Source organism: Megalops cyprinoides, chromosome 16 (assembly GCF_013368585.1).
Source record: "Megalops cyprinoides isolate fMegCyp1 chromosome 16, fMegCyp1.pri, whole genome shotgun sequence".
NCBI classification, from domain to species: domain Eukaryota; kingdom Metazoa; phylum Chordata; class Actinopteri; order Elopiformes; family Megalopidae; genus Megalops; species Megalops cyprinoides.
The window spans coordinates 33,453,282-33,478,507 of NC_050598.1; the positions used below are offsets into that span (position 1 = coordinate 33,453,282).

A 25,226-nucleotide genomic window follows, 5' to 3' on the forward strand; every position below is an offset into this window, starting at 1 on the left:
GCCTATTTATTCATATATAATTATTAGTAGAGGCCCTATGACATTTAGAAACGTGACCAATAATTTGTGAACAATAATTTTATATTTCGATAGATTCCTCCTCTCTAAACTGTTTCTCAAGCGCACTCTCATCTCCACTGCTGTCAGCGGCCGATTCTCGTCAAGTCTCTCGGCCAAGTCTCGCGCGAGTTGGAGGCGTGTCCGGGCGAGTCACAGATTATCATGGAGGAGGAAGAGCTACACGTTCCAACGAATTGCTATGAATCAAATGTTTGGTGACACTTCTGATTTTTCAAGAGAGACGGGCAATTTGACAAGACGCATGCAATTTGCAAAATATGCCATGCCGCTATAAAGTACACAGGCAGCACTGTCTGCTTAAGAAGAACCAAAGAAATAAAATCAAACTATCTGTACCATATTGAATTACATAGCATCATATTATTATTATATTATATTATGTTGTTATTATTATTATTACTATCTGTTAGCGCTGCCTGATGCACAGTGTGGATGGCACTGTTCTTACACAGCGGTAAACGGAAACACAGAAAACAGTTTTACTCTTAGCTGTGATCCCCACTGTCCAGCTATACACACACACACACACACACACACTCACACACACACACACACACACACACACACTCACTCATTCACACACACACACACACACTCACTCATTCACACACACACACACTCACACACAGACACACACACAGACACACAGACACACACACGCACACACACACGCACGCACACACACACAGACACGCACACACACACAGACACGCACGCACACATACACACGCACACACACACACACGTGCGCTCCGGGTGAGGGCTGTGGGTGGAATGATTGTGGCAGTGCCTTTCAGGTCAGATTACTCTCACACGCGTTTGTCTGTGTGGAGCTTGCAGCGCCGTCTCTCAGGGGCGTTACGCTCTGGCTTGTTTTGTCCCTTCCTCTCGGCACACTGTGTGTCTCTGCGCTGTGTGCAGACTGGGGTGTGAGCTGCACCTCCCCCTGTCTGCGGCCGTGTGTGTCAGCGCTGGCGGGGAGGCTGTGACGCTGTCGCACTGACAGTGACGGGTTTCCCCCCCTCGCTGTGCTCTGTACGCCTCTGTGTGCAGTTACGGCTGTGGCCATTGGCTGCGTCCTGGTGGAGAGAGCCTGTCGCTTCCTGTCCTGCGGGGGGTGCTGTGCTCCTGTGGCCTGCCCTGCACAGCTCCACCCATTCCTCGCACCCCTCTAAGTGGTTTTTAAAAGTCACTGGAAGCTCTGAACGCCAGCTTTGTCCTCTCCTCAGAGACGCCATGTTCAGCAGCAGACAGCTCTCCAGTTTGGATTCCTTAACCTCCCTGCCTTATTGCATGAATTTTTGACCTCTGACCCCTGGTCGTCCAGTCGGCGCTGTGAGTGGTGGCATTGTATGCTGTTGCCTCTGGCATGTCTCTCTAGTTTCTCTCTCTGATTGGTCTCTTTCTAGCAGCCAATCGGAGAGCTGGCAATGCTGTGACCTCCATCCTGGCCAAAGAGCTGCTGCAGGACCCCGCCCCAGCCAGCTCCCCAGCCAAGAAGAGCAAGGTGCAGGAGGAGGAGAGCAAGGCGGAGTTGCCTGAGGAGGCGGAGTCACTGGAGGGGCTACTGGACGACGGTCCTGCCCGCTCCAGCTGAAGGACCCGCCCCATCAGCTGCGGAGCCGGACTGCGTTCCCCATGTGTGTTTAGGGAGGGGGGGCGGTGACACCCCCCCACACACATACTGGCCTCTTTCGCTGCTGCTTTGGCCCCTGCCCAGCCCCACCCCACACCCCACCCTACACCCCACCCTGAAACAGCCCCACTGCTGTCTGCTACTGCCACACAAACTCCTCTCTGTCAGTCTGTCTCTCACTCTTTCACTGACTCACTGACTCACTCTGACTCATTCACACACTCTTACTCACTGACTCGTTCTTTCACTCTCTCTCTCTCCCACTCTCACAGACTCACTCACTCACTCTCTCCCACAGACTCACTCACTCACTCTTACTCTCTCACTGACTCACTCTCTGACTCATTCACTCCTTCTGCTCTCTCTCGTGAATTTTCCTTCTCTCTCAGTCACATTCTCTCTCCCTCACTGTCAGTGGTTGATGTGATGCTCCCTTCCTCCCTCGTTCTTTCACTCCCTCCCCCTGCCCACTCTGAACTTCACGGTTAGAGAAGTGGATCGGCAATTTCTCAGATTTGATTTGTTTCACGCACCGTTTGTTGTTTTAAAATCAGTAAATGTAGTGGTAAAGTTAAAGTAGCTCTGTGTGTGCACAGGCATAAGAAACGAGTGCCAACAACCCGGGTTTGGGAGCGTACAGCGCCCCCTGTGGGGAGAGCAGGGCTCTGCACGCTGCATCGGCACTTCTACGGCACATTTCAGTTTCAGAAGGTCTGGTACCTGACCACGGTGTGATTCTGTTCCTTATATCTGTTTTCTTTTTTGTAGGGGGGGGTGTCGTTTTTTGCCTTTTTTATACACTGTAGCGGTTTGTGACGTGTGTGTCTACAGAAGCTCACGGGAGAGTGAGGCCCAGGCCGGAGTGTTAACCTGCAGTTACTGTATCGCTGGTGTCCTCTCTGCAGCCTCACCATGCTGAAAAAAGCTCTGAGGCATTGGACTGAATCTCGGGGTGCAAGTGCAGCTGTAACTGCAGCAGAATCTCGGGGTACAGCTGTAACTGCAGCAGGCACCTCTGTGGCCACCCTGAGCAGTCAGCACCGGGGTCCTGGCTGGCTGGCTGTGGCATAGCACTGGGAAAACCTTACATAAATAAATGCAATTTATGTTCAGGGACTCTGGTGGCCATAGCTTCCCAGGACCCCATTTCCATGGTAGCGTGAGTGAACTCTGTTACCATGAGAGACCTGCCTCAAGGGCTATAATGCCAAAGCATTACTGAGTCAGAGCTGGAACCATCATCAGAGCCAACACTGTGATATGAGTCACTGCTGAAAATGGAGTCACTGCTGAAAGTCGGTGCTTCCTGTCAGTGTGCGTCTCTGCTGTCTGTCTGTTCTCCTGGAGGGGTGCAGGCCATCTCTGTCCTGAAGCAGCCGTTGCTGGAACGCTCTAATGCTTCTCAGAACAGGCTAATGGAGGAGCTCCAGGCCTGCAGCGCACAGCCATCTGCTCCCTCGCACTCAGCATCACTGCAGAAGGTCAGCCGCTGCAAGGTTACTGCAGCGGCAGCAATGCAGCACCGCAGCGGGGGAGGGGGGGGGGGGGGGGCGGGGTTGGGCTTTGGAAAGGATCTGTGGCATGAGAGGGTAGGTAATACTGTAAGATGGCTGACAGGGCTGAGGCCAGCATGCTTGACTTCTTTCTTTAACTATTTTTTTTTTAAGAAATTTTCCTTTCTGTACCAATTTTATTCTGGATTATGTTTTAATATAAATGTCTGAAGATTAAAAAGATTCCAATTTTTTTTGACCAAGATCTTCCAGTCCACTGTGGTTTATTTGTATATTGAACTGTACACTGTACCTAGATATTCTGTCAGGCTCATATTTTTCCAAGCCCAAACAATTAAAAAGTGTCTTGAATAATTGTTTTTTCAGGTGTCTGTGTTCTTGTGTACTCCTGAAGCGTGTTTCAGAATAACCACACAGCCCGCTGGTGTGAACTCTCATTCATGCACTCTCTGAGAGTAAGAGAAGCGTGTTGATGTGCTCTGCTCGCAGGTGCAGATACCTGTCCCACCACTGCAGGTGAGTGCACACCTGTGTTCCATACAGAAGCAGCTGCCTCCCAGTACAGTGAGGCTCCCCCCCCCCTGTGAGACGCAGAGTGGTGTTACCATGAACTTCTGAGGGCCTGTCACTCAACTTATCCATCATTGCATTGCAATTGATGGTGTAATGCAAAGGCATAGTATTTAAGTAGGGAAAAGAAAAGCTCTGATTTTTATGTAGAGAACGAGTTCAGTTTTACGTTGGTGAGCAGCTGCCAACGTTGATGTGAGGTTCTGTCTGGATGGCAGGGCTGAGAGTGTTGGGCTGGTTTCCTGCAGGTGTTTGAGCAAAGCACAGTACCTCATGAAACAAGCAGGTGCTGTAAGGAAGGATCCATTAGAAAAAATCTGTATGGTGTATTTATAACCCGCTTTTATCTGATTTACTGTGTCTGCATATCGATAAAGTTACTGTGCCCCAGAGAGGAAGGCAGGCAGTGTTAGAGGCCCTGAGGTGTGTAACAGCTGTGCTGTGTTGTGCAAAACAACAGACAGACTGTGTAACAGAGCGGAACTTGACTTGCAGCGTCTGAAGGTGTGATATTTATTTATTATAAAGGCAGATATAACCTCCCCAACCTACCGATGCCGATCTCCCTTCAAAAAAAGACAAGCCCCAGGAACACTGGACTTTGCCCCAAATCTTTTCAATAGCTAGAAACGTCCCTGGTCCTGGAGCCAGAGCAAGCTCCACAGCAGAGAGGCATCTCTCAGCTCACAGCAGAAGAGAGGGGGGGGCTCTCCAGGGAAACCACAAACACACACACATTCCTGAATGCTGAGCAGATTATTCTGAACCCGTTGTAAACCACTTGATGTCTGATGAGTGAGTTTTCCCTGCGCTGCCAACATTCTAGATTTTAGCAACCCCCCCCACCCCCCGCAGTCCAACCCCATGTGCTCCGACCACAAATGGCTCTCCTCTGAGGACACCATGATACAGTGGTGCTGATGGGAGTTCAAGTCCAGAGCCAGTGTACGCATATTGCATGACCTTGAGCTATGGACTTCATCTCCCATCAACCCCTCTCTGACTCAATATAGTTCATTGCCAACAGCTGACCCCCTGAGAGGAGGGGGTGGAATGTGAGGAAACACATCCTCTTTCGCCTGGCGATTGTCCGTTCCATGATTCATTCAGGAAGCACCTGGGCATGCAGCCAGAGAGCGGAGAAAAAGGGGAACCTCCAGGAAGCCAGAGCACAAGCAAAACAGCACCAGACCCAGCAGCCACCCTGCCCTCACCATGCTGCAAGAAGCAAAGGTGACATAAACTGCATCTGAGCTCCACCCTGGAGTTACTGCTCCCTATGCCGTACTGGAGATCAGCCAATGATTTGCTTACTTACTGAGCACTGATCTGAGCTCAGTGTTGTAGAGGGGATTAGCCAGAGAAGGCAGTTCACAATGCACCATGTCTTCCTGTCCTTGCAGGCCCCTGCAAAGAGGCCCTTTGTTACAGCTGATTACATCATAATGTACACATGCCACAGTGAGCTCATGTTGGTACAGTTCGGTAATGACTGACCCCCAGTAAAAACAACTAGCTTGTCATGTTCTACAAGAAAGTTGTTCAAGGACATATTCATTTCCGTTTGCTTTAGTGTTTTGACTTCAAATATGTTCTGTTGAAAAGCAAAACAGGGGCTCCTGGTGTGTTTAGCACACATTTTTCCAGCTCTTGTGGGGTGATTTCACAGCCTACCTGAAAGCCAGAAGTTTTGGGAGAGAGGCAGAAGCAGATTTTTTTGGTATCTGAAAACAGAAAGCCCTTTCATAGGGGCTGCTGAGTGGCTCAGCGGTTAAGGCCTTTGCTTTGAATGCAAGCTGAGCTCTACTGCCTAGGTTCAATCCTGCCCCTGTCACCAGCTGCCAATGACCAGGGGCCCAGGCTGGCTTTGTTGTCCTGGGGAGAGGCGAAGGTGGGTGTCTGGTGTGAGAGGAAGGGGTGAATGACAGAACATGTCTTGGAGGAGTTTGTGTAACAGAGTCAAAAATGAATATAGTTTAGTGTGTATTTCACCAAATTTTTGCTCAGCACACACGGGTTGAACTACATGTTTGCTGAGGACCCCTGCTGGCTGAGCTGGTGCGACCGACCTGTAGCAGTAAAACAGTGATCTCCCCTGACCTACTTGTCAGACATTTTACCCTGTCTGCGAGGGAGGTCACAAGACAGACGTTTGGATAGATTTTAATATTAATTATAGAATGTTTTGATCTTAGCTCCGATTTCTTGTTGAAGTTATCTTTTTACAGACTGCCGAAAGCTAAAGAAAAGAGAAGCAAATGGATCGCTGCAATTCAAAGAAACAACTGGAATCCAGGCACCGAAATGTGTAGCTTACAGTTTTCCTAATAAATTTGTAGTAAAATAGAAATATTTGTGCAAACCTGTCCACATACAACCAGAATATCCATTGGTGTCCTGACCTCGTCACTTCAATTTTGCCAACAAATCCCGCCTTGAAGTACGACCAGGCTTTTGCGGACATTCTAAAACGCTTAAGGCCAGGTTCACACTACATGACTTTCAAAGTCGTCAGATCGCTGTACTGTTCACACTACACAACTTGCTGTCTTGTAATCGGGAATCTTGAAATCGTTGTGGTTTGCACACTACATGACTAATCAGCGACAGGGGGTCACACATTACAAGATTTTTCACCAGAAGGAATCTCCGTCGAGTCTGTCTGGTCTCCAAACTATGTTTTGCCATGAAAACACACGCGAGACGTGACACGGGGAATGACACGATACCATGCGCGAGACAGGGATTTTAGTCTTCCAAAAATGGCTACTGTAGACAAAGATGCTCTGTAAGCAATATGACCAAAATCTCACTTCACAGTATTTGTATTTTGACGGGGTACTGCTATTATTGATATTGTTTATGTAGGTTAATTAAATTGTAATGTAAGAGTCACAGTCCTAAGTCATGAATTCATATTCACAGTACTGCAGGAATTTATTATTTTTTGGAAACATCAAAAAGGCATTGGTGCTCCTGTCAAAGTTCACCCAAATTTTCCTCCATTTCTTGGATCCAAGCAGACTGCGGAACTTCTGTTGTAGCCATACTTGTTGATGTTATAGGCTACAACTCCTCCCCCGGGTTTCCCCTCACCCCGTGTCTTGCAGTCTCGTTGGCTGTAGCTCGTCGCCGCTCTCACTGTCAGTCGCTACACTTTTCACACTACAGGATTTGGACTCCCCGACAGGTCCAGATATTGAGCCTGCTAGATATCTGTCGGGCGTCTGCGAGACATCGGGGAGTCCCTCGGATGGCGTCTTTGAACAACCGATTTGCCTCTGATCTGGGGCTTTTGTGGGCGATCTCCAAAAACTGTCGGCGAGTGGAAAATCAGGGCTAAAACCGTGTAGTGTGAACCTGGCCTAAGGTGAAACGGCTTTTAACGTGTCTTAATGTTCCAAAACAGCGATCAATGATCACCAGATTTCTCTCGGACATCTCTTGTTATAAACACTTCCACCTGTCAAAAAATCAATAATCAATCAATCATCATTGGCGATGTCACTTTCACTGGAACTACTTCATAGCCGTACATCGTGCATTTACTGGAAAATAATTCACGCCCCTCCAGCCAATCAGAAACGAGTATTTAACCAAGCCGTGAGATAAGTCACAGTAATAACGACCAATTTGAGCCCAACGTTCTCAGAACATTCAGCAATTTTATTTGCTAACGTTTCAACTTGCTTTTGTTTTTAATCTGCACCATGAAATTCACTAACGTACTTCTTCATCTCCTTCTCCTTTCATTGGCGTGGCGAATTACCAACGTTAAAGGTGCATGGCGCCACTATACCGGAGTGTGTAACATCATGACTTTATAAAGAATACTGGACATTAAACCTGTTTAAATAAAGCCATTTGAACCTGTAATTGTTTGCCCCGTCTCTAACAGACAAGTTCGCAAAATCTAATGTTAGAAGGTTAAAAATGATTTCAGAAAATTAATAATTTATTATAATTATTATTATTTAGGGGTACTGAGATTAAATTTAGGTGTGCTTGAGCACCCCTAAAAGAGTCTAAAATCGCCAATGGGTCTCATGCTCCTTTTTTTCATCAGCAGTATTGACGTGTGAAGCTCAGTTTGAACCGGGACAGACGGAGGTCTCTCCGAGTCCCGCTGTCCATCCCGCGTCATGCTGTGCTGTGTTTGCTGTTTGATGGACAGTCTGCTCTGGATGTGACCCCGTGGCTCTGTGAGAAACACGTCTGTGGTTGCAGCTGCTCCGTGGTGTTGTGCTGTGTTGGGATACTGCATCCCTCCGTGATACTGTGATAAAAGCCCTGGTGAGAGGGAGCAGTAGGGGTCAGATTTCACCATGTCTCCCAGCAGGTGAATCAGCTCTTCAGCATAATCTCCCTCTCCCCCCGTGCATCCCCCTTTCACTCCGCATCGCTCGCTTTCCTCTGCCTCTCCTTTTAATTAAAACAACGGTAATGTTCAGAGGAAAACGAGCATGCTTTCTGCAAAAAAAAAAAAAAAAAAACTTTAAATATGTATTTTGATCCCAAATGACCGAAGGGCGAGTATTTAGATATAGTTATGGTCTGTTTTACTATATTATCGGGTGCGCACGATTGTGCAAACATTTTGGCCCGCAGGTTTATCGCATGGCATAAAAAATCAGAAAGGAATTATGACAGAGCCGTGTAGATTTGTAGATGCTGTAATTTTATTTTAAAAAAAGGATTTTAGCACCATAACGACCACATGAAGGAGAGTTGTTCTCCACATGAAGGAGAACAACTGATGAGACCAAACATTTGACGGTGCCATGGTGGTTTATTCACCCAAACCTGTGACAAGTGAAACTAAGAAAAATATTTTTTTAAAAAAAAAGGGGGGACCACAAATAATAATTGCCTAAAGCAGACAAAAAGAGACTACGTCAATTACATAGCTACTCTCGTCGTCGTAGTCGTAGTCGCGGCCGCCACACTCCCAGCTCTACTCTCGTTCTACTGACTGAATGCTACACTTATAAAGTCAGCCATTTTGGAATAAACTAAGAAGAATCAAATAAAGCATTTAACTGAACAAAGGCAGTAAACCAATAGATACTGGCATATAGGCATCGCTCTACCATATATAAAATGTTTCATATGTATTTTTTTCCTTTTTAAAACACAATACGACCCAATTATAAAAGATTAAAAAGCAAACACAGGAAACTCCCCCACAGTCACAGCCCATGTGGTTCAGCTCCATTTGCCGGTGCCCACCCAACACTATAAATCCCATCAGCCCCCAGCACTCGGGTCGCTTGGCTGATGGAGTCTGTCCTGCTGGTGCCATTGAATGGACAGGTAGGCCATGTTCCCCCAAACTACAAACATTTAATTTACTTCAGCTGCTAAAAAGGTGCATATTGACAAAAATACCCAAGATTTCGAAATTCCTAAACATCCAGTTGGCCACCCTGCATATTTAGATATTTCAGTTTGCTTCCTTGTTTGTGGAGTCCATGGTGTGGGTGCATTTGGGAGGAGGCAAGAGTCGGTTAAATAAAATGTCTTTTCCTGTAATTTGGGAGTCTGTGTATGTTTGCCCCGGATATTCATGTTCTTTTTACAAAGGTCGGACATGCACTCTTACAAACTTACTAGCAAGATGGATACCTAGACATTTACTGATACCGTGACCCTGATATCAACTGGAGCTGGCCCAGAGCGCTTACGTAATTATTGGCGATTTTAGTGACTTAACTTTTAATTTAATATGGCTAACCAACCATATTAAATGCGTTTGTTTCATAAACCTATTTTATTACATGTTTGATTCCTAGAGGAAGCTCACAAGTCCACAAGTTGGCGGCAGCGCCATTTTTGCTCTTGCGCGCAAACTTGATTTTTAAGTCGAAGTTTTGTTCAGTTAACGGTTGAACAGTTACTTGGTATAGTTGACTCGTAAGATGTTCAAATAGTGTAGTTTGCGTGAAGTGTATTTGGTTCGCTTTGGTTATTTGGTTACTCCTGTTTTTTACTTTGTTTGCACTTACGCCCGCGTTTGAGGCCTTCGTTTGGCGTGGCTACAGCAGCAGCGCGGTTAGCGAACGCACGCCCCATTAGGCTGCATGAGCGGAAAACCAAAATCGAGGATTAACGGCAACGGATCATTTTTCTTTAGAAGTAATGTGCACCAACGGCATGACCCTCAAGGTTAAATCTCTGGTTAAGGGCTTTCGTTTCTATGGACTGTGTGTGTGTAAGTGTGTGTGTGTGAGTGAGTGAGTGAAAAACGGGTTATTTTCGCTGTGTAGTCTGTTCCGGTTACTTCGAGGTTATTGTAAAGACATGGGAATGTGAATGGGTTTGCAGATTTATAGATGGGTTAGCTAAGGCTACCATTTTTTTTTTTCATTTTTGAAGTCTGAACAAGACAACGAACAGTGATTCACCTCAAGTTTGTTGGGAATTTGCTTGGATGTATTATGAACTATATTAAGATAGACATACTGCAAGATTTTGTTTGGAAATTATTCCTGATTTGTTCCTGCTGGAATTAACACATTATTATTTAGTGTAGTCCCCTCAGGTGGAGGCACTGCGCCAGTCATTGTAATACTGCTTTATATAAAAAAAATCTTCATTGGGTGACATGAATCTATTGGAGGTGTTGGTTTGATAATTTTTGGGAAAACTCTGTATGAGCACAAGGAGCATCTCTTAAGTATCTTAATCACTTAGAAGAAGAGGGTTTGAAGCTGTCATTAGACAAGTGCCAATTTGTCAAATTTCTGTCATATGTAGGCCACATTTTGTCTGAAGGAGTAGCCACGCACCCAAGTAAAATAGAGGCAGTGTCCTCGTGGCCTTTTCCTCAGACCATTACAGCTCTGAGGTCATTTTTGGGTTTCTGTGGTTACTACCGATGATTCATAAAGGGGTTATGCCAAAGTGTGTCAACCTTCCAGCAGTTTGTTCAAAGGCTAACTTCCACTGCGTAAAGGACCAGTCAGGAAACCACCTGATAAGGCTTATTTCAAGACATTAGAGCCTTTTGGAGGTCGTAGGACTCCTCAGTGAGGACGTTTTCAACAGCCTAAAGACCTCGCTAGTTCAGGCGCCAGTCCTTGCATTTGCAGACCCATCCAAACCCTGCATTGTCCATGTAGATGCCAGCTGTGAAGGACTAGGAGAGGGCTGTTATACCAGGAGCATTCTGAGGGGTTGTGTTCCGTTGCATTTGTCAGCAGACGTTTCACACATGGAAAGGAACTATCCAGTGCATAAGCTTGAATTCCTGCCACTCGAGTGGGCTATAGTGGATAAGATGCATGATCATCTGTATGGGGCAACGTTTGAAGTTCCGAGGTTTAAAGTTCAGACCGATAATAGCCCATCTGCTGAATTAGATGCAACAGGGCACAGGTGGTTAGCAGTGCTATCAACCTACACTTTCACTTTGAAATGTAGATCAGGAAAAAAAAGACTGATGTGCTGTCACGCCGTCCTCATGTGGGTGATAGGAATGAGTGGCTTGAGGTTCCAGCACTAGGGGTGACTACAGTCACTCAGAGGGAAAGAAACAAGCTGTAATCACAGTTGTGCAGTTAAGCAGATGGGCGTGTCCCAGTGTGTATTGTTTCCTCAGTGTTCCGAACACTTCCTGTCTACCTAGTCTAAATGCCACTGATTCGGGTCGCTCAAAAGGAAGACATTTATACAGGTGACGTTTTTATGGGTGGCTACGACAGTGGAAAAACCTGAAGGTAGATGACGGCTTATTGTACTGGGTCACACAGAATGCAAATTATGTGGTTAAAAGGCAACTTGTAATGCATAAGAAGTTTAGGACAGCAATCCTGAGATCCTTGCATGATGACCATGGACATTTGGGTACATATGCTTTGGTTTCTGAATGATTTCATTGGCCCAGGATGAAAATGGATGTGGAGCAGTATTGCAAGACTTGTTTGCTGCATAAGCTGTAAGACTCTTCCCAAAAGGGCTGCTCCCTTTGGCCAAATGGAAAGTTCAAGACCCATGGACCTTGTATGTATGGATTTCTTGTCAATTGACCTTAACTCCTGAAACATCGGTAACGTATTAGTAATTACAGATCATTTTACTAGGTACGCCCAAGCTTTCCGTACTAAAGACCAGAAGGCCACCACCGTTGCTAAAGTCGTATGGGAGAAGTTTCTTATGCTTTATGGTTTGCCCAACCACCTTCATTCAGTCTAAGGGCGTGACTTTGAAAGCAAGTTGATTTGTGAGCTGCTGAATGTGTTCGTAGGTGGGCCGCTGGTTCAGACGTCTCAGCCTGAGCCCGTCAGTAGCCGTCAGCGTCGGAATGGCCAGTGTGGCCAATGCCCTGCCACTTTCCGAGAGATGTGGCACGGTCAGACCGCTTTTCGCTGACAGCTAATCACCCGTTATCAAACACCTGCAGAAATTGACATCGTTTGTAGGAATATCGCAACAGTGTGTGTGTTTGGGTGTGCGCAGCATCACCTCCCTGTATGGGATGGTTTGTGTGCAGTAATCACTGTCAATGAGAGTAAATTTTAGCGCTAAATGTGGTGTGAATGGGAATGGGTCTGTGTAGGTCTTTTGTGCCCTTGCTTGCTGTAAATGGGAGTAATGTGTGGTTGTCTGCTCGGCTGCGACATCGGCATTACAGCACACTCAGAGGGGGACAGTGTGTGCAGGATCACACAGTTGTCTTCTAATCATTGCAAGTTTGCCACCTACACTGAGTGAGTACAGTGAGAAACAGAACAGAAATGTTAGCTGCCATTACAGTATCTGGGAACACTCAGGGAGAGGTGGAGGAAGCAGTCACATCACATTACAGATGGGCTCAATAAGGGACAGAGTTTTGCTTGAATGTAGCTAATTGCATACTTTGCAACTTCCAATTATGTAGACAGTTAAAGCTTGTGAGTTAAACAGGTACTTATTATAAGCTAATAGCGATTAGCTACCTGAACAACCAACTAACTATCTCGATAAATAGACAAATTATAGAATTGCCACAGCTAGGTAAGCGGCCATAATGGGGAGTGAACACATTGCTGAAAATTACTTTAGTTAGAAAAGTACCAGCTCTTACATTAGTGTAAGCCTACAGCCAGAGTTTCACGGTTTGTCAGCGTCGGCAGCTCGGAGCGATGTTCCGGACACACTCCTGGGAAGCACTGTTTAACTGCAAAAAGCGGATCGGGCGCAATGTGGCACCCGAGATGAGACCAAAGCGCCTAATTTCAGAGCCAAACATCCCCTCCGCTCATGTCATCCCATTCTCATGGCAACCGGGAGAGGATTAGGTCAGTGAAATGATATTTGTACAGCCGCGTTTTAAAGTAATTAAAGGCATTAATCATTTTTAGTAGCATTTGCCAGCACTATGAAGCAAGCGGACCGAATCAAACAAAAATATAATAATGTAGCCTTGCCTTTATGTGCTTTCTTATGGTTATACTACGGCAACAAAAATGGCGAAGTTCACTGAATGCAAGTAAGATCTTCCTGAATACTGAAATCCCAGCCAAATATGTTACAGTGCATGACTTATGAGTATGCATAATTTATGGAGAGGTTTTATTTCCAACTACCTCAAACATATTTTCATAGGTTGCATTTTTGTTTTGGGTTTTTACCTTGCTTGAAGGTACCAGCTGTGAAAATTCACTCTTGTCACCTCTTGTCAGTTTTTTTGTCAGTTACCGTGGTAACTGGCGGCAGTGTAGCATAGCGGTTAAGGAGCAGGACTTGTGACCGAAAGGTTGCTGATTCGAGTACCTGCTGGGGCACCGCTGCTGTACCCTTGGGCAAGGTACTTAACCCCGAATAGTCTCAGTAAATATCCAGCTGTACAAATGGATAACATTGTAACTGATGTAAGTCGCTCTGGGTAAAAGCATCTGCTAAATGCCAATAATGTAATGTAAAAATATAATGTGGTAACCTTCTACATGGCCCAGACAGCATTGCTTTTTACTTTGTGTTTGTTTCTTCCAGTAGGTTGCTATGATTTGGTTGACTGTAGCTGATTTCATAGTGATTTGTCCCCTACAGCTGGCAGTTTTTTAAACTTTTAGGGATTTTATCTTTCAGTTTCAGCCTGGTCAGTTCTTAGTCAAATTTCACGGCAAATACACCTAATCAGCTTCATCAGTTTCATTGTCTGTGTGTGTAATTGTCTTTGTCTGTGAAGGAAAACCATTGGTTAATTAGGCCTTGATTGAGGCTGCAGTGTGAGGAGACTGTGTTTGCTTGGCTGTGTGTTTGTGGATTTTTAAAATGAATAGTTTTAGTAGGTTTTGCACATTCTCTTTTTTGTGAGAAGTGTTGGACAGCATCTCCACAGTTTCATCCTGAGATGGTAAAGCATCGGTATGGTGTGAGCTTGGAAATGATGTCACTAATCTTTTTACTTTTTTTGGTCAAAATGTGGTTTCAGTTTTGGTTATTGTTGGATAATGTCACCTTCCATGGATTGTTTTCTTTTGCACTTAGATGCTTGTGCAAAACTCCGGGCCTCAGCTGGGGGCTCCTCCTGTAGAGCGAATTCTAGCTTTGTGAGCAGACTCCACACTTCATTGCCACGAGGAGCAGTTGGATGAATTACAGTTTAAGCCAAAGTTTAATTGGAATTTGATCTGATTTGTCATTTTATGGCTGTCTTTCTGTTCATTTCCTATGGAACTTTGTTCAGACCTAAACATATATAATGCATGCAGTGTTCTGTGTTTTTTATGTGAGGTTTGGTCTATTTCCCTGAGATCTGGAACTTACTTTGGAATCATAGTTTTGGTCTTTTTCATGTTCACTGCCAGCGCCAGGATTTGCCGCAGCTGCTCCAGCAGATTCATGTTCGGCTGCAGCCTGTGAGCATTGGGCCACGCAGGTCCGGGCGGGCTGCGGAGAGAGAGTGTGGAGAGTCGCAGAGTCGCTCCCTGACAGGGCCGACTGTCCTCAGCTGGTCCGCAGCCCAGAGCCCGGCTCTTTGATCACTGGAAATATTGTAGCTGACTTTGAGGATGTGCCATCTCTCTGTAGTGAGTCAGAAACAGTCCGCATATTTTCAACCCTGAATCGGGATGACATGTGCCACGCATATTTAACAGAAAGCCTTTAATGCTGTCACTGGCACTGTGTGTGTGTGTGTGTGTGTGTGTGTGTGTGTGTGTGTGTATGTGTATATGTGTGTGAGAGTGTGTGTGGCAGTGTGGCTTGGCCCACATCCTCTCAGGGGAACTTGCAGAATGACATTGATTCAGATCACATGCTTTGTGCTGCTGAATCAGAGTGATGGCTGGAAAATGACCCCCACACACAGGTACACAGATGCCATGTCAGTGAGACACAGAGGAGCCCAGGGTGCCCTCATAGGGCAGATGATTTTCCTGGTTTTCGGTGCCTTTCTGTGTGCCTGTTGTGCGAGTGACTTGCTGTAGGAATGTAATTAGAGGCCTGGCTGGCCTCCCAGCACAATGCATTTCAAAAATAGATTGCGTAAGTGTGTTTTACATATGTGCGTGTGCTTGTGTATTTGTGTCCTTGTGTGTGTAGGTGTGAGCATATGTGCATGCATACGTGTGTGTGCGAGTGAGCAAGAGCATGTGCGTGTGTGTGCGCGTGAGTGTGAGAGCGTGTGCGTGTGTGAGCGAGAGCGTGTGTGTGCGCATGAGCATGTGCGTGTGTGCGCGAGTGAGCGTGTGTGTGTGCGAGTGAGCGTGAGAGCATGTGAGCGTGTGTGTGCGAGTGAGCGAGAGCGTGTGTGTGCGCGTGAGCATGTGCGTGTGTGTGCACGTGAGTGTGAGAGCTTGACCATGTGCGTGTGTGTGCGCGAGTGAGAGCGTGTGCATGTGTGTGTACGAGTGAGCGAGAGCGTGTGTGTGCACGTGAGTGTGAGAGCTTGAGCATGTGCGTGTGTGTGCGCGAGTGAGAGCGTGTGCATGTGTGTGCGAGTGAGCGTGTGCGCGTGAGTGTGAGAGCGTGTGCATGTGTGTGTGCGAGTGAGCGAGAGCGTGTGTGTGTGCGAGTGAGCGTGTGTGTGTGCGAGTGAGTGAGAGCGTGTGCATGTGTGTGTGCGAGTGAGCGAGAGCGTGTGCGTGTGTGTGTGCGAGTGAGCGAGAGCGTGTGCGTGAGTGAGCGAGAGCGTGTGTGTGCGAGTGAGCGAGAGCGTGTGTGTGCGAGTGAGCGTGAGCATGTGCGTGTGTGTGTGCGCGTGAGTGAGAGTGTGTGTGTGCAAGTGAGCGAGAGTGTGTGCGTGTGTGTGTGCGCATGAGTGAGAGTGTGTGCGTGTGTGTGTGCGCGTGAGTGAGAGTGTGTGCGTGTGTGTGTGCGCGAGTGAGCGAGAGTGTGTGCGTGTGTGTGTGCGAGTGAGAGTGTGTGCGTGTGTGTGTGCGCGTGAGTGAGTGTGTGCGTGTGTGTGTGCGAGTGAGCGAGAGTGTGTGCGTGTGTGTGTGCGAGTGAGCGAGAGTGTGTGCGTGTGTGTGTGCGAGTGAGCGAGAGTGTGTGCGTGCGAGTGAGCGTGAGAGCGTGTGTGTGCGCGTGCTGTGGAAACGCTCCAGTCTTTCGCAGCCTGCTGTACATTCTGTCTCAGGTCTGAAAGGGCTGGTCACAGGCCATTCTGAGGCTGTTTGTGTAGCTGAATGCTGCAGCCCCTCCCTCCTTTCAGAGAGCGCTGAGGCTGCGTCTGATTGGCCTACACAACACAATGCCAGCAGACATATACCGTAATCAGCCCGGCCACTGCAGGGCCAATCACAGCACAGGGGCCTGTTTCTCAGGAAGTGCATTGGATGGCAAGTGTTTCTGTGGTCTCCAGGTAGCAGTCTCATCCCCTGGGAATATTTCCCATCAGCCCTGGGTCAGCGTGCTTCATTGCAAGAAAAGCGGCACATTCAGGCCTCTCTCTGTCTCTGTTTACTCTGAATAAGGTCTCAGTTGAGAATAGTCTCTGCTTTGTTGAAATGGCTTTTCTTGTTACTGTTGTTTTTAACCACTGCGGTTGAGTCGAGCAGATTGTGCTGTGTGAAGGGGAGTGGATGTGCATTTCCCACAGTGTTGCATGTTGTATGAAACCTCTGACAGAACTGCCATGTATTACAGGGTAATTATCCTTCATTATTAATGAAGAGTGAACTCTCTCTGTCAGCGATAGGCCCAGAAACTGATGACTGCAGTGACAGCAGTAGCTGTCAGAATGTAAACACCCACAATGCATTGCACACTGTCTGTGTCCTCAGGCTCCCTGCTGCTGGTGCTGTTCTGTAATGGCTCCTGCTGTCCGATTGCGACACTCGTCTCTGCTCGTAGTGTCTTTGTGTGCACTTCTGTGGGTAAGAGCTTCTGTTAAATGACTAAGTGTAAATATGAGACCGCTTTGAGGGCTGCCATTGTATGATCTCAGTCCTAATAACAGGACGCCTGATATGTTTGCTTGCAGTGTGTGCGTGTGCGTGTTCATGCGTGTGCGTGTTCGTGTGTGTGTGCATGCGTGCGTGCGTGCGTAATTGCCCTGCCTATCTGCGCGGATGTGGCAGTGTTCACGACTGTCACTGAGGGCAGTCAGTGTGTCTCTATGAGGCTTCAATTAAAGCATTACACGGTGTTATGTAAAACAAGTGGCATGGAAATGAAGGCCGGCCACTGTGCAGTCAACCGATTTTCTCCGCTGTCATTGAACTGTCCAATGTCTTCATCACGGTCACAAGCTCCGCTACCACCCCTCCCCCTGAGGGCAGCTCGGAAACCATGCTGCTGATCCCATCAGCCTGAAACCATGCTGCTGATCCCATCAGCCTGAAACCATGCTGCTGATCCGACCAGCCTGAAACCATGCTGCTGATCCCATCAGCCTGAAACCATGCTGCTGATCCGACCAGCCTGAAACCATGCTGCTGATCCGACCAGCCTGAAACCATGCTGCTGATCCCATCAGCCTGAAACCATGCTGCTGATCCCATCAGCCTGAAACCATGCTGCTGATCCGACCAGCCTGAAACCATGCTGCTGATCCGACCAGCCTGAAACCATGCTGCTGATCCCATCAGCCTGAAACCATGCTGCTGATCCGACCAGCCTGAAACGACTCTGCTGCTCAGGCTGCTTCTCTCTCTGTGGTTATCCTGGTCTCTGGCTCTAACAGGACCTCAGAGCATGAGCTATGCTTCAGAAAGTCAGGATTTATTTCTGTTCGACCCCACAGTCCTATCTGATTGGTCCCAGAGGAAGCATGGCGGGAGAAGGGGGACCCCGCCGCTGTGCTGGGGGGCTGAGGCGCCTCCTTGGAGAGACCCCCAAACCTGACAGACCTCCAGAGAGCCCCCTGCTGACGTCCTTGCAGGACTCGCTGTGGGGAGGGTCGCGCCTCCGCACCCTGCTGCTCTCCAGCCTGCCAGAGTCTCTCCTGCACAGTAATAACGCTCTGATGATGCATTGTGTATCTGCAGCTTTTCCAGCATGTTCTGGCACCAGCTACAGTTCTTGCCACTTTTCAAATGCCTTGTGACGCTTCCAGCAGCGAGTTCCAGCAATCCCCCACCGCAGCCCTCCTGCCAAACCTTCCTTCCCATGATTTCACTTTCTCTTGGGGGTTCAGTTTATTTCTGCTGGAGGAGTAATGTGCGGTTTTCCCTGGGCTCGAACGCTGTGTGTGTTTGTGTGTGTGTGCGCGCGCGTGTGCACGTACATACATGTGTCCACATGTGCAGATGTGTCCATGTGATTTGTATTGTAATGATGTCATCAGCATATCTTCCAGATATGTGGAATTGAAATGAAATGATTTCTGTTACTGACACAGTAGGCAGCAGATATGTTAGATCAGTGTTTCTCAACCCTCTCCCGGAGTACCCCTTGTCCTGCATGTTTTAGATCTCTCCCTGCTCCAGCACAGCTGACTCAAAGGATCAACTCTTTATGAACTCCTGAAGCTGCCTAATAACAAACTGATCATTTGAGTCAGCTATGTTGGAGCAGGGAGAGATCTAAAACATGCAGGACAAGTGGTCCTCCAGGAGAGGGTTGAGAAACGCTATGTTAGATTATCATTATTGCTGCTGCTGTTTTTCCCTGGGGAGGGAAAGTGGATGTGGTGGTGTGGTGTAGACAGACAGGGGTGCTCTGTTCTTCCTTTTGGATTGGTACACACCTCGATAAGGTCACTGGTCAGGTGACTGCATTAATTATGTGGTTTTCTGCAGGCTGTCACTGAGTGCTTACTTAACAAGGGTGAGGTTACTGATGATGAAGGTATCAAGGGTGAGGTTACTGAAGAAGGTATCAAGGGTTAGGTTTCTGATGATGAAGGTATCAAGGGTGAGGTTACGGATGGTGAAGGTATCAAGGGTGTGGTTACTGATGATGAAGGTATCAAGGGTGAGGTTACGGATGGTGAAGGTATCAAGGGTGTGGTTACTGATGCTGAAGGTATCAAGGGTGAGGTTACTGATGATGAAGGTATCAAGGGTGCGGTTACTGATGAAGGTATCAAGGGTGAAGTTTCTGATGATCAAGGTATCAAGGGTGAGGTTTCTGATGATGAAGGTATCAAGGGTGAGGTTACTGATGAAGGTATCAAGGGAGAGGTTTCTGATGATGAAGGTATCAAGGGTGAGGTTACTGATGCTGAAGGTATCAAGGGTGAGGTTATTGATGATGAAGGTATCAAGGGTGAGGTTACTGATGGAGATGAAGGTAGGAGTGTGGTTTTCGATGGGAATCATTGATAATGGTCGTGATGATTATGCTGGTGTTGTGGAGATTGAGGCATTAAGGAGTGTATACACACAAATGACAGTCTCCGATTAAACACTTCAGTTAAAAAGTTCACACTTCAAATAACACACCTGATTATACACACCAATTATACATACAAATTACACACTTCATTTATATTTGCATCTCCATGGGTGTGTGTTGGGTGTGGAGAGGCAGGGTTTGTGTGTGGCCGTGGGGCACAGGATCGAGTGACTGAGTGTATAGAGTCTGTGTGAGTGCCCCGTGCATACCACCCCCCCCGGTCTGTTGGTACATGCTGACCCACATTGTGGGATGTGGAGGGGCGGGGCTGGGGGTGCTGTGATTTACTGAGATCCTCATCAGAAACTCCATCCTGCTGAATGTCACAGTGCACTGACTGCCAGAGAGCAGCCTGTGAGACACACACATTTACATTCACACATATTTACATACACACACTCACACACACATTTACATTCACACATATTTACATACACACACTCACACACACATTTACATTCACACATATTTACATACACACACTCACACACACATTTACACATGCGTATACACACACACACGGTCGCATGCATGTACATGCAGATTGGAAAGGCCAGGCCAGAGTGATTTCTCCTCCTTTCTCTCCTGTGGGACTGTAGCAGCAGTCTGCATTCTGCCGTGTTTTGAAAGCGTGTGATCCAGGCCGGCACGTTTGCTTGCTGTGTTTCGTGAGCCGAGCGATGGAGGGAGTGAGCGGGGTTGTTCCAGGGGATGCACAGATGTTTTACTGAGTGAAATTCTGCTTCTGTATTCATAGAGCTCCATTTTCTCTCACCCTGAAAATCATTCACTCTGTAGCATGACATCGCCACTTTGAGTCTGTTGCCATGGTTACACATATTCGCTCTTCACTGATGGTTATCAACCCCCACTCATGCACCCCAACCTTCTCCCCCCCTCCTTCCTCTCTTCCATCCTTTCTCCCCCTCTCTCCCCTTCTTCCTCTCTCCTCTTCCTTTCTCACCCTCCCTCTTCCTGTCTCCCTCTCTTCCTCCTCTTCCTTCTTTGTCTCTCTCCCTCTCCCCTCTCTCTCTTGCTCCATCTTTCCCCTCTTCCTCTCTCCTCCTCCTCTTCTTCCTTCCTCTTTCTGTCTGTCTTCTCTCTCCCTGCAGGCATTGTCCTCCTGTAACGGTTGAGAATCTGTGACATTCTGCACTGCAGAGTCACTCAGACACGCAGAGTCACTCAGTCACTCGGACACGCAGAGTCACTCGGACACAGACAGTGCCGCAGGCTGCCTGTCTCCTGCAGTGGTGGACTGTCAGGTTCAGACACACGAGGAGACAGGTGAGCCAAAACTCCTCTTGACTCCTTCAAATGCTGACCTTTTCTGCCTCAGCTGCAGAGGATCATGGGTAGTCTGAGCAGGTCTGACACAGTGGGGGAGTGGCTGTAAGTGTCCATTCTGTAAAAATGCCCAACATCCAGTTGTGTGTGTGTGTGTGCTTGTGTGTGTTTGTGTGTGTGTGTGTGCTTGTGTGCTTGTGTGTGTGCGCGCGTGTGTTTGTGTGTGTGTGTGCGCGTGTGCTTGTGTGTGTTTGTGTGTGTGTGTGCTTGTGTGTGTGCGCGCGTGTGTTTGTGTGTGCTTGTGTGTGTTTGTGTGTTTGTGTGTGTGTGTGTGTGTGTGTGTGTGTGTGTGCGTGTGCGCTTGTGCTTGTGTGTGCGCGCGCGTGTGCTTGTGTGTGCTTGTGTGTGCTTGTGTGCGTGCGCGCGTGTGTGCTTGTGTTTGTGTGTGTGTGTGCGTGCGCGCACTTGTATGTGTGCGTTTGTGTGTGTGTGTGGGATGCATTTCCTCTCTGAGGGAGATGCAGAGCACAGCTGAGAGGAAATGGGACAAGATTAGAGAGACAGAGCGAGAGGGAGAAAGGGAGAGGGGGATGAGGAGAGGGAGGGGGGATGGCTTTGTTCCAGTACAGTAAGCAGCTTATGGCGCGGTGTCTCTGAGGCTTGTGCTGTGGTGGGGGAGGGACTCTGTGGCTCGGGTAGCGGCCACCATCGAGCAGCTCGACGTGACAGTCCTGCAGGGTCTCCGTTTAACGATGTTTCAAGCGATGCACAGCTGTGTGGCTCACCCGCAGTGCCTCGCAGAGCGATCCCACACCGCACAACGACGTGGAGTCAAGCAGGCTGGGGGGTGTCGGTTTCCATGGGAACGGGAGGCAGGGAGCCGGTGTGCTCGATTAACTACGTTTCTCCTTCTTCAGTGCGGCTGTGCAGCATGAATATCTGAGCAGGATGAAGCTGCTCCACACTCACGGGAGTGCGGGGGCCGCAGTGGGGGAGGGGCTGCTTCATTCACACTGCCGTCCAGCACAGATTACATGAGGGGAGTCTGTGTGTCACCCGCCACAGAGCTGCTGTGGGTAACCTTCATCATACTCATCACACAGGCCAGTACAGCCAGCAGGCAGCACCCGGAGATCAGTGATTTCTTTCAGGAACCCTTCAGACAGTAACACATGTTTAAATGCGTTCGAAGGCAGCGTTTCTCAGTCCTGCTCCTGGAGCCCCCCTGTCTTGGATATCTTCTATCTATCCTTCTATCTAACATTCTCTTTATTAAATCAGGTGCTCAGCTAATCAAAAGTGCCACAGATGAGTTCAGTCAGGTAGGTAGAGCAGGGAAAGATGGAAAACGTGCAGAGCAGGGGGGGCCCAGGAGCAGGATTGAGAATCAGTGGTATAAGTGATTCTGAACACACAGCACCCTGTATAGACTCAGAAACTCCAAACCAGAATATTAGACTTTGATGCTGATGATGTTGTCTGTCACATAACGCTTGTGAGCTCCTTGTGGTGCTGAGACTGTTCTGAGATCAGTTGGTCCAGCAGGACACTCTCCTCAGTGGCCACACTGCTATGGTTGTTTCAGCACCTTTCTATTCATCGTTCAACACACATCTACACTCAAACGCGCATCCATGACCAAACGCACACTTGTGAGCACGCACACACCTGACTGTTAAAGGGCTGAGCAGAGGACGTAAATCTGCTCCCACCACAGGTCAACCAAAGAAGCTTCGTCAGGCCTGAGAGAATGTCCACACAGGATGGAGGTGGTGTTGGCTAATTCGTTGCTGGAGTGGTACGGGAGTGAAAGGGATCTCACTGTGTGTTTGTGATGAGCAGGGGCAGCAGAGAGCAGAGCTGAATGAGTGAAAGGCTCTTCAGTCCGACGTGTTGGTGAAGAGAGCGCTGTAGGGAAACCCCTCACCTTCGCCTGCCTGGTCCTCGCGCCCCTGACAGCGAGAGTGAAGCCGCTGCCATGGTTACGCCAGCCAGGTATTTCCCCTGTAGCAGTCTACCCGCTGTAGACTGTATGCATGGAGTGTATATTCCCTGTCATGTAATGTGCACTCTGTCATGATTTAGTGCTATATACAGTTACGTAGAGTAGGCAGCTATGTGTATGGTCATGCACACTTGTTAGGTGTAGTTGTATGGCCAGTGCTGGGTGGCTGGCAGAGCTGTCAGTGTCAGTGGAAGAGGCAGCTCTGTGGGGCATTAAGCCTGCATCAGTAATCCAGGCAGATTTAGTCTTTTGTTGCTTTTCTCTGTGTCTGACAGAGGAGCCCGCAAAAGCAAGGCCGGCCCACGTTTCCATGGAGACGGTGATTGCTGTGGAAATGGATTTGGTGTGGAGATTGGTGATTGCAGGACAGTTCCCTCTCAGCTCCATCAGAACCTGCTGTTCTGAGAAAAACTGGGGCAAATTCTGTGTGTGTGTGTGTGTGTGTGTCTGTCTGTCTGCACTAGGCTGTTCTCATTGCAAGCAAGCTCTGCACCCACAGGGGCACGTGTGTCTGACACACACGAAGTCCCATGGTGCACTACAGCGGAGAGGTACTGCCGTCATCAGAGCTGAGGTACCTGGTGAGTGGGGGACCCGGTACCTGCAGAAATGGAGCCAGCTTATTCTCACTGGCAGCAGGAAGGTGACGCGTTCTGTACACCTGAGATGAGTGCTGTGAGTTGCTGGGGACCCCCCTCTTACAGTGCCCCTGGGGAGCTCCTGCAAGAGTACCCCTTTAGTGACCTGGAGGACCTGCTGGAAGCAGCCAGTGGTTGAATCTCTGAGTTTCAGCTTGCTGGCAGAGTGCAGCTGTCTCTGAATTCTGTCTCCACAGCTGAATAAACAGTCTGGCAAAGAGGTGTGGATGGAGAGAGTTAGAATGGAAAATAACTTGCACTGAAGGTAATATCTCCCTCCCCCCCAAGTTACACATGCAGCCAGCTGGCCTGTCATCACAAAGGCAACATGCCACATGTAGCGAACACATGCCTGCAGGTCTTTGTGAGTTGAATTGTGTGTGTGTGTGTGTGTGTGTGTGTGTGCGTGTGCGTGTCTGTGTGTGTGTCTGTGTGTGTGTGTGTCTGTGTGTGTGTGTGTTTGTGTGTGTGTGTGTGTCTGTGTCTGTGTGTGTGTCTGTGTGTGTGTGTGTCTGTGTGTGTGTGTGTCTGTGTGTGTGTGTGTTTGTGTGTGTGTGTGTGTCTGTGTCTGTGTGTGTGTCTGTGTGTGTGTGTGTCTGTGTGTGTGTGTGTCTGTGTGTGTGTGTGTTTGTGTGTGTGTGTGTGTCTGTGTCTGTGTGTGTGTCTGTGTGTGTGTGTCTGTCTGTGTCTGTTTCTGTGTGTGTGTCTGTGTCTGTGTCTGTGTCTGTGTCTGTGTCTGTGTCTGTGTCTGTGTGTGTGTGTCTGTGTCTGTGTCTGTGTCTGTGTGTTTCTGTGTGTGTGTCTGTTTCTGAGTGTGTGCGTGTGTGTGTGCGTGTGCGCGTGTGTGTGTGTGTGCGTGTTTGTGTGTGTGTCTGTGTCTGTGTTTGTGTGTGTCTGTTCCTGTTCCTGAGTGAGTGAGTGTGTGTGTGTCTGTCTGTGTCTTTGTTTCTGTGTGTGTGTGTGCGTGTGTTTGTTTCTGTGTGTGTGTCTGTCTGTTTGTGTTTCTGAGTGTGTGTGTGTGCGTGTGCGTGTTTGTGTGTGTGCGTGTGTTTGTTTCTGTGTGTGTGTGTGTGTGTGTGTCTCTGTTTCTGAGTGTGTGTGAGTGTGAATACTGCTTGACCACAAACTTACTGAAGTAGCTTTAACAATATTGGCATTGATTTCAGTTTGACTGCTGCTCCTTCCTCTCCTCTTTCCCTCCTAACGAACCCATCTGATATTTATAACTATATATTTCTGCTCCAGTTTTGAAAAGGACGACAGGGGGAGTTAAAAAAAAAAACCTTGTCACCTTGGCAACTGCAGCAGCAGCAGAGACAGCGCGTGCAGAGTGAGGTGGCGGCCATCTTGTGTGAGTGACAGCAGCAGCAGAGACAGCGCGTGCAGAGTGAGGTGGCGGCCATCTTGTGTGAGTGACAGCAGCAGCAGAGACAGCGCGTGCAGAGTGAGGTGGCGGCCATCTTGTGTGAGTGGCAGCAGCAGCATGCTCAGCAGTGTGAGGGAAATGGAGGCTCCTCTCTCCTCTCTCCTCTCTCACACACAGAGACGAGAGACGCACACCAGCAGCAGAGCATTTGCATTGCATGTAGGGTGGGTAGCTTTGCACACAAGGGTGTTTCATGTCTCGGTAAGTGATGCTGACAGAGAGGATATTTAACTGTGGAAACAGATCTGCCCTCTGCCAAGACAGGAAATTTTAAACTTTTGGTTACCATTACCATTGGACCTCT

The 25,226-nt window shown here is 48.2% G+C and overlaps 1 protein-coding gene across 3 annotated transcripts in view; it reads left to right on the forward strand.

Annotated features, from left to right (window-relative positions):
- LOC118790804 (protein diaphanous homolog 1-like) overlaps positions 1-1,932 on the forward strand; it is a 98,338-nt gene extending 96,406 nt beyond the window's left edge. For 2 of the 3 annotated variants that reach the window (XM_036547865.1, XM_036547867.1), the window contains one exon: positions 1,491-1,932. In XM_036547865.1, coding sequence (XP_036403758.1) covers positions 1,491-1,678 — 188 coding nt within the window. In that variant the 3' untranslated portion in view covers positions 1,679-1,932. The remainder of the gene's footprint in view (positions 1-1,490) is intronic. The other variant, XM_036547866.1, reaches the window with a different exon arrangement.
- Positions 1,933-25,226: the final 23,294 nt, after the last annotated feature.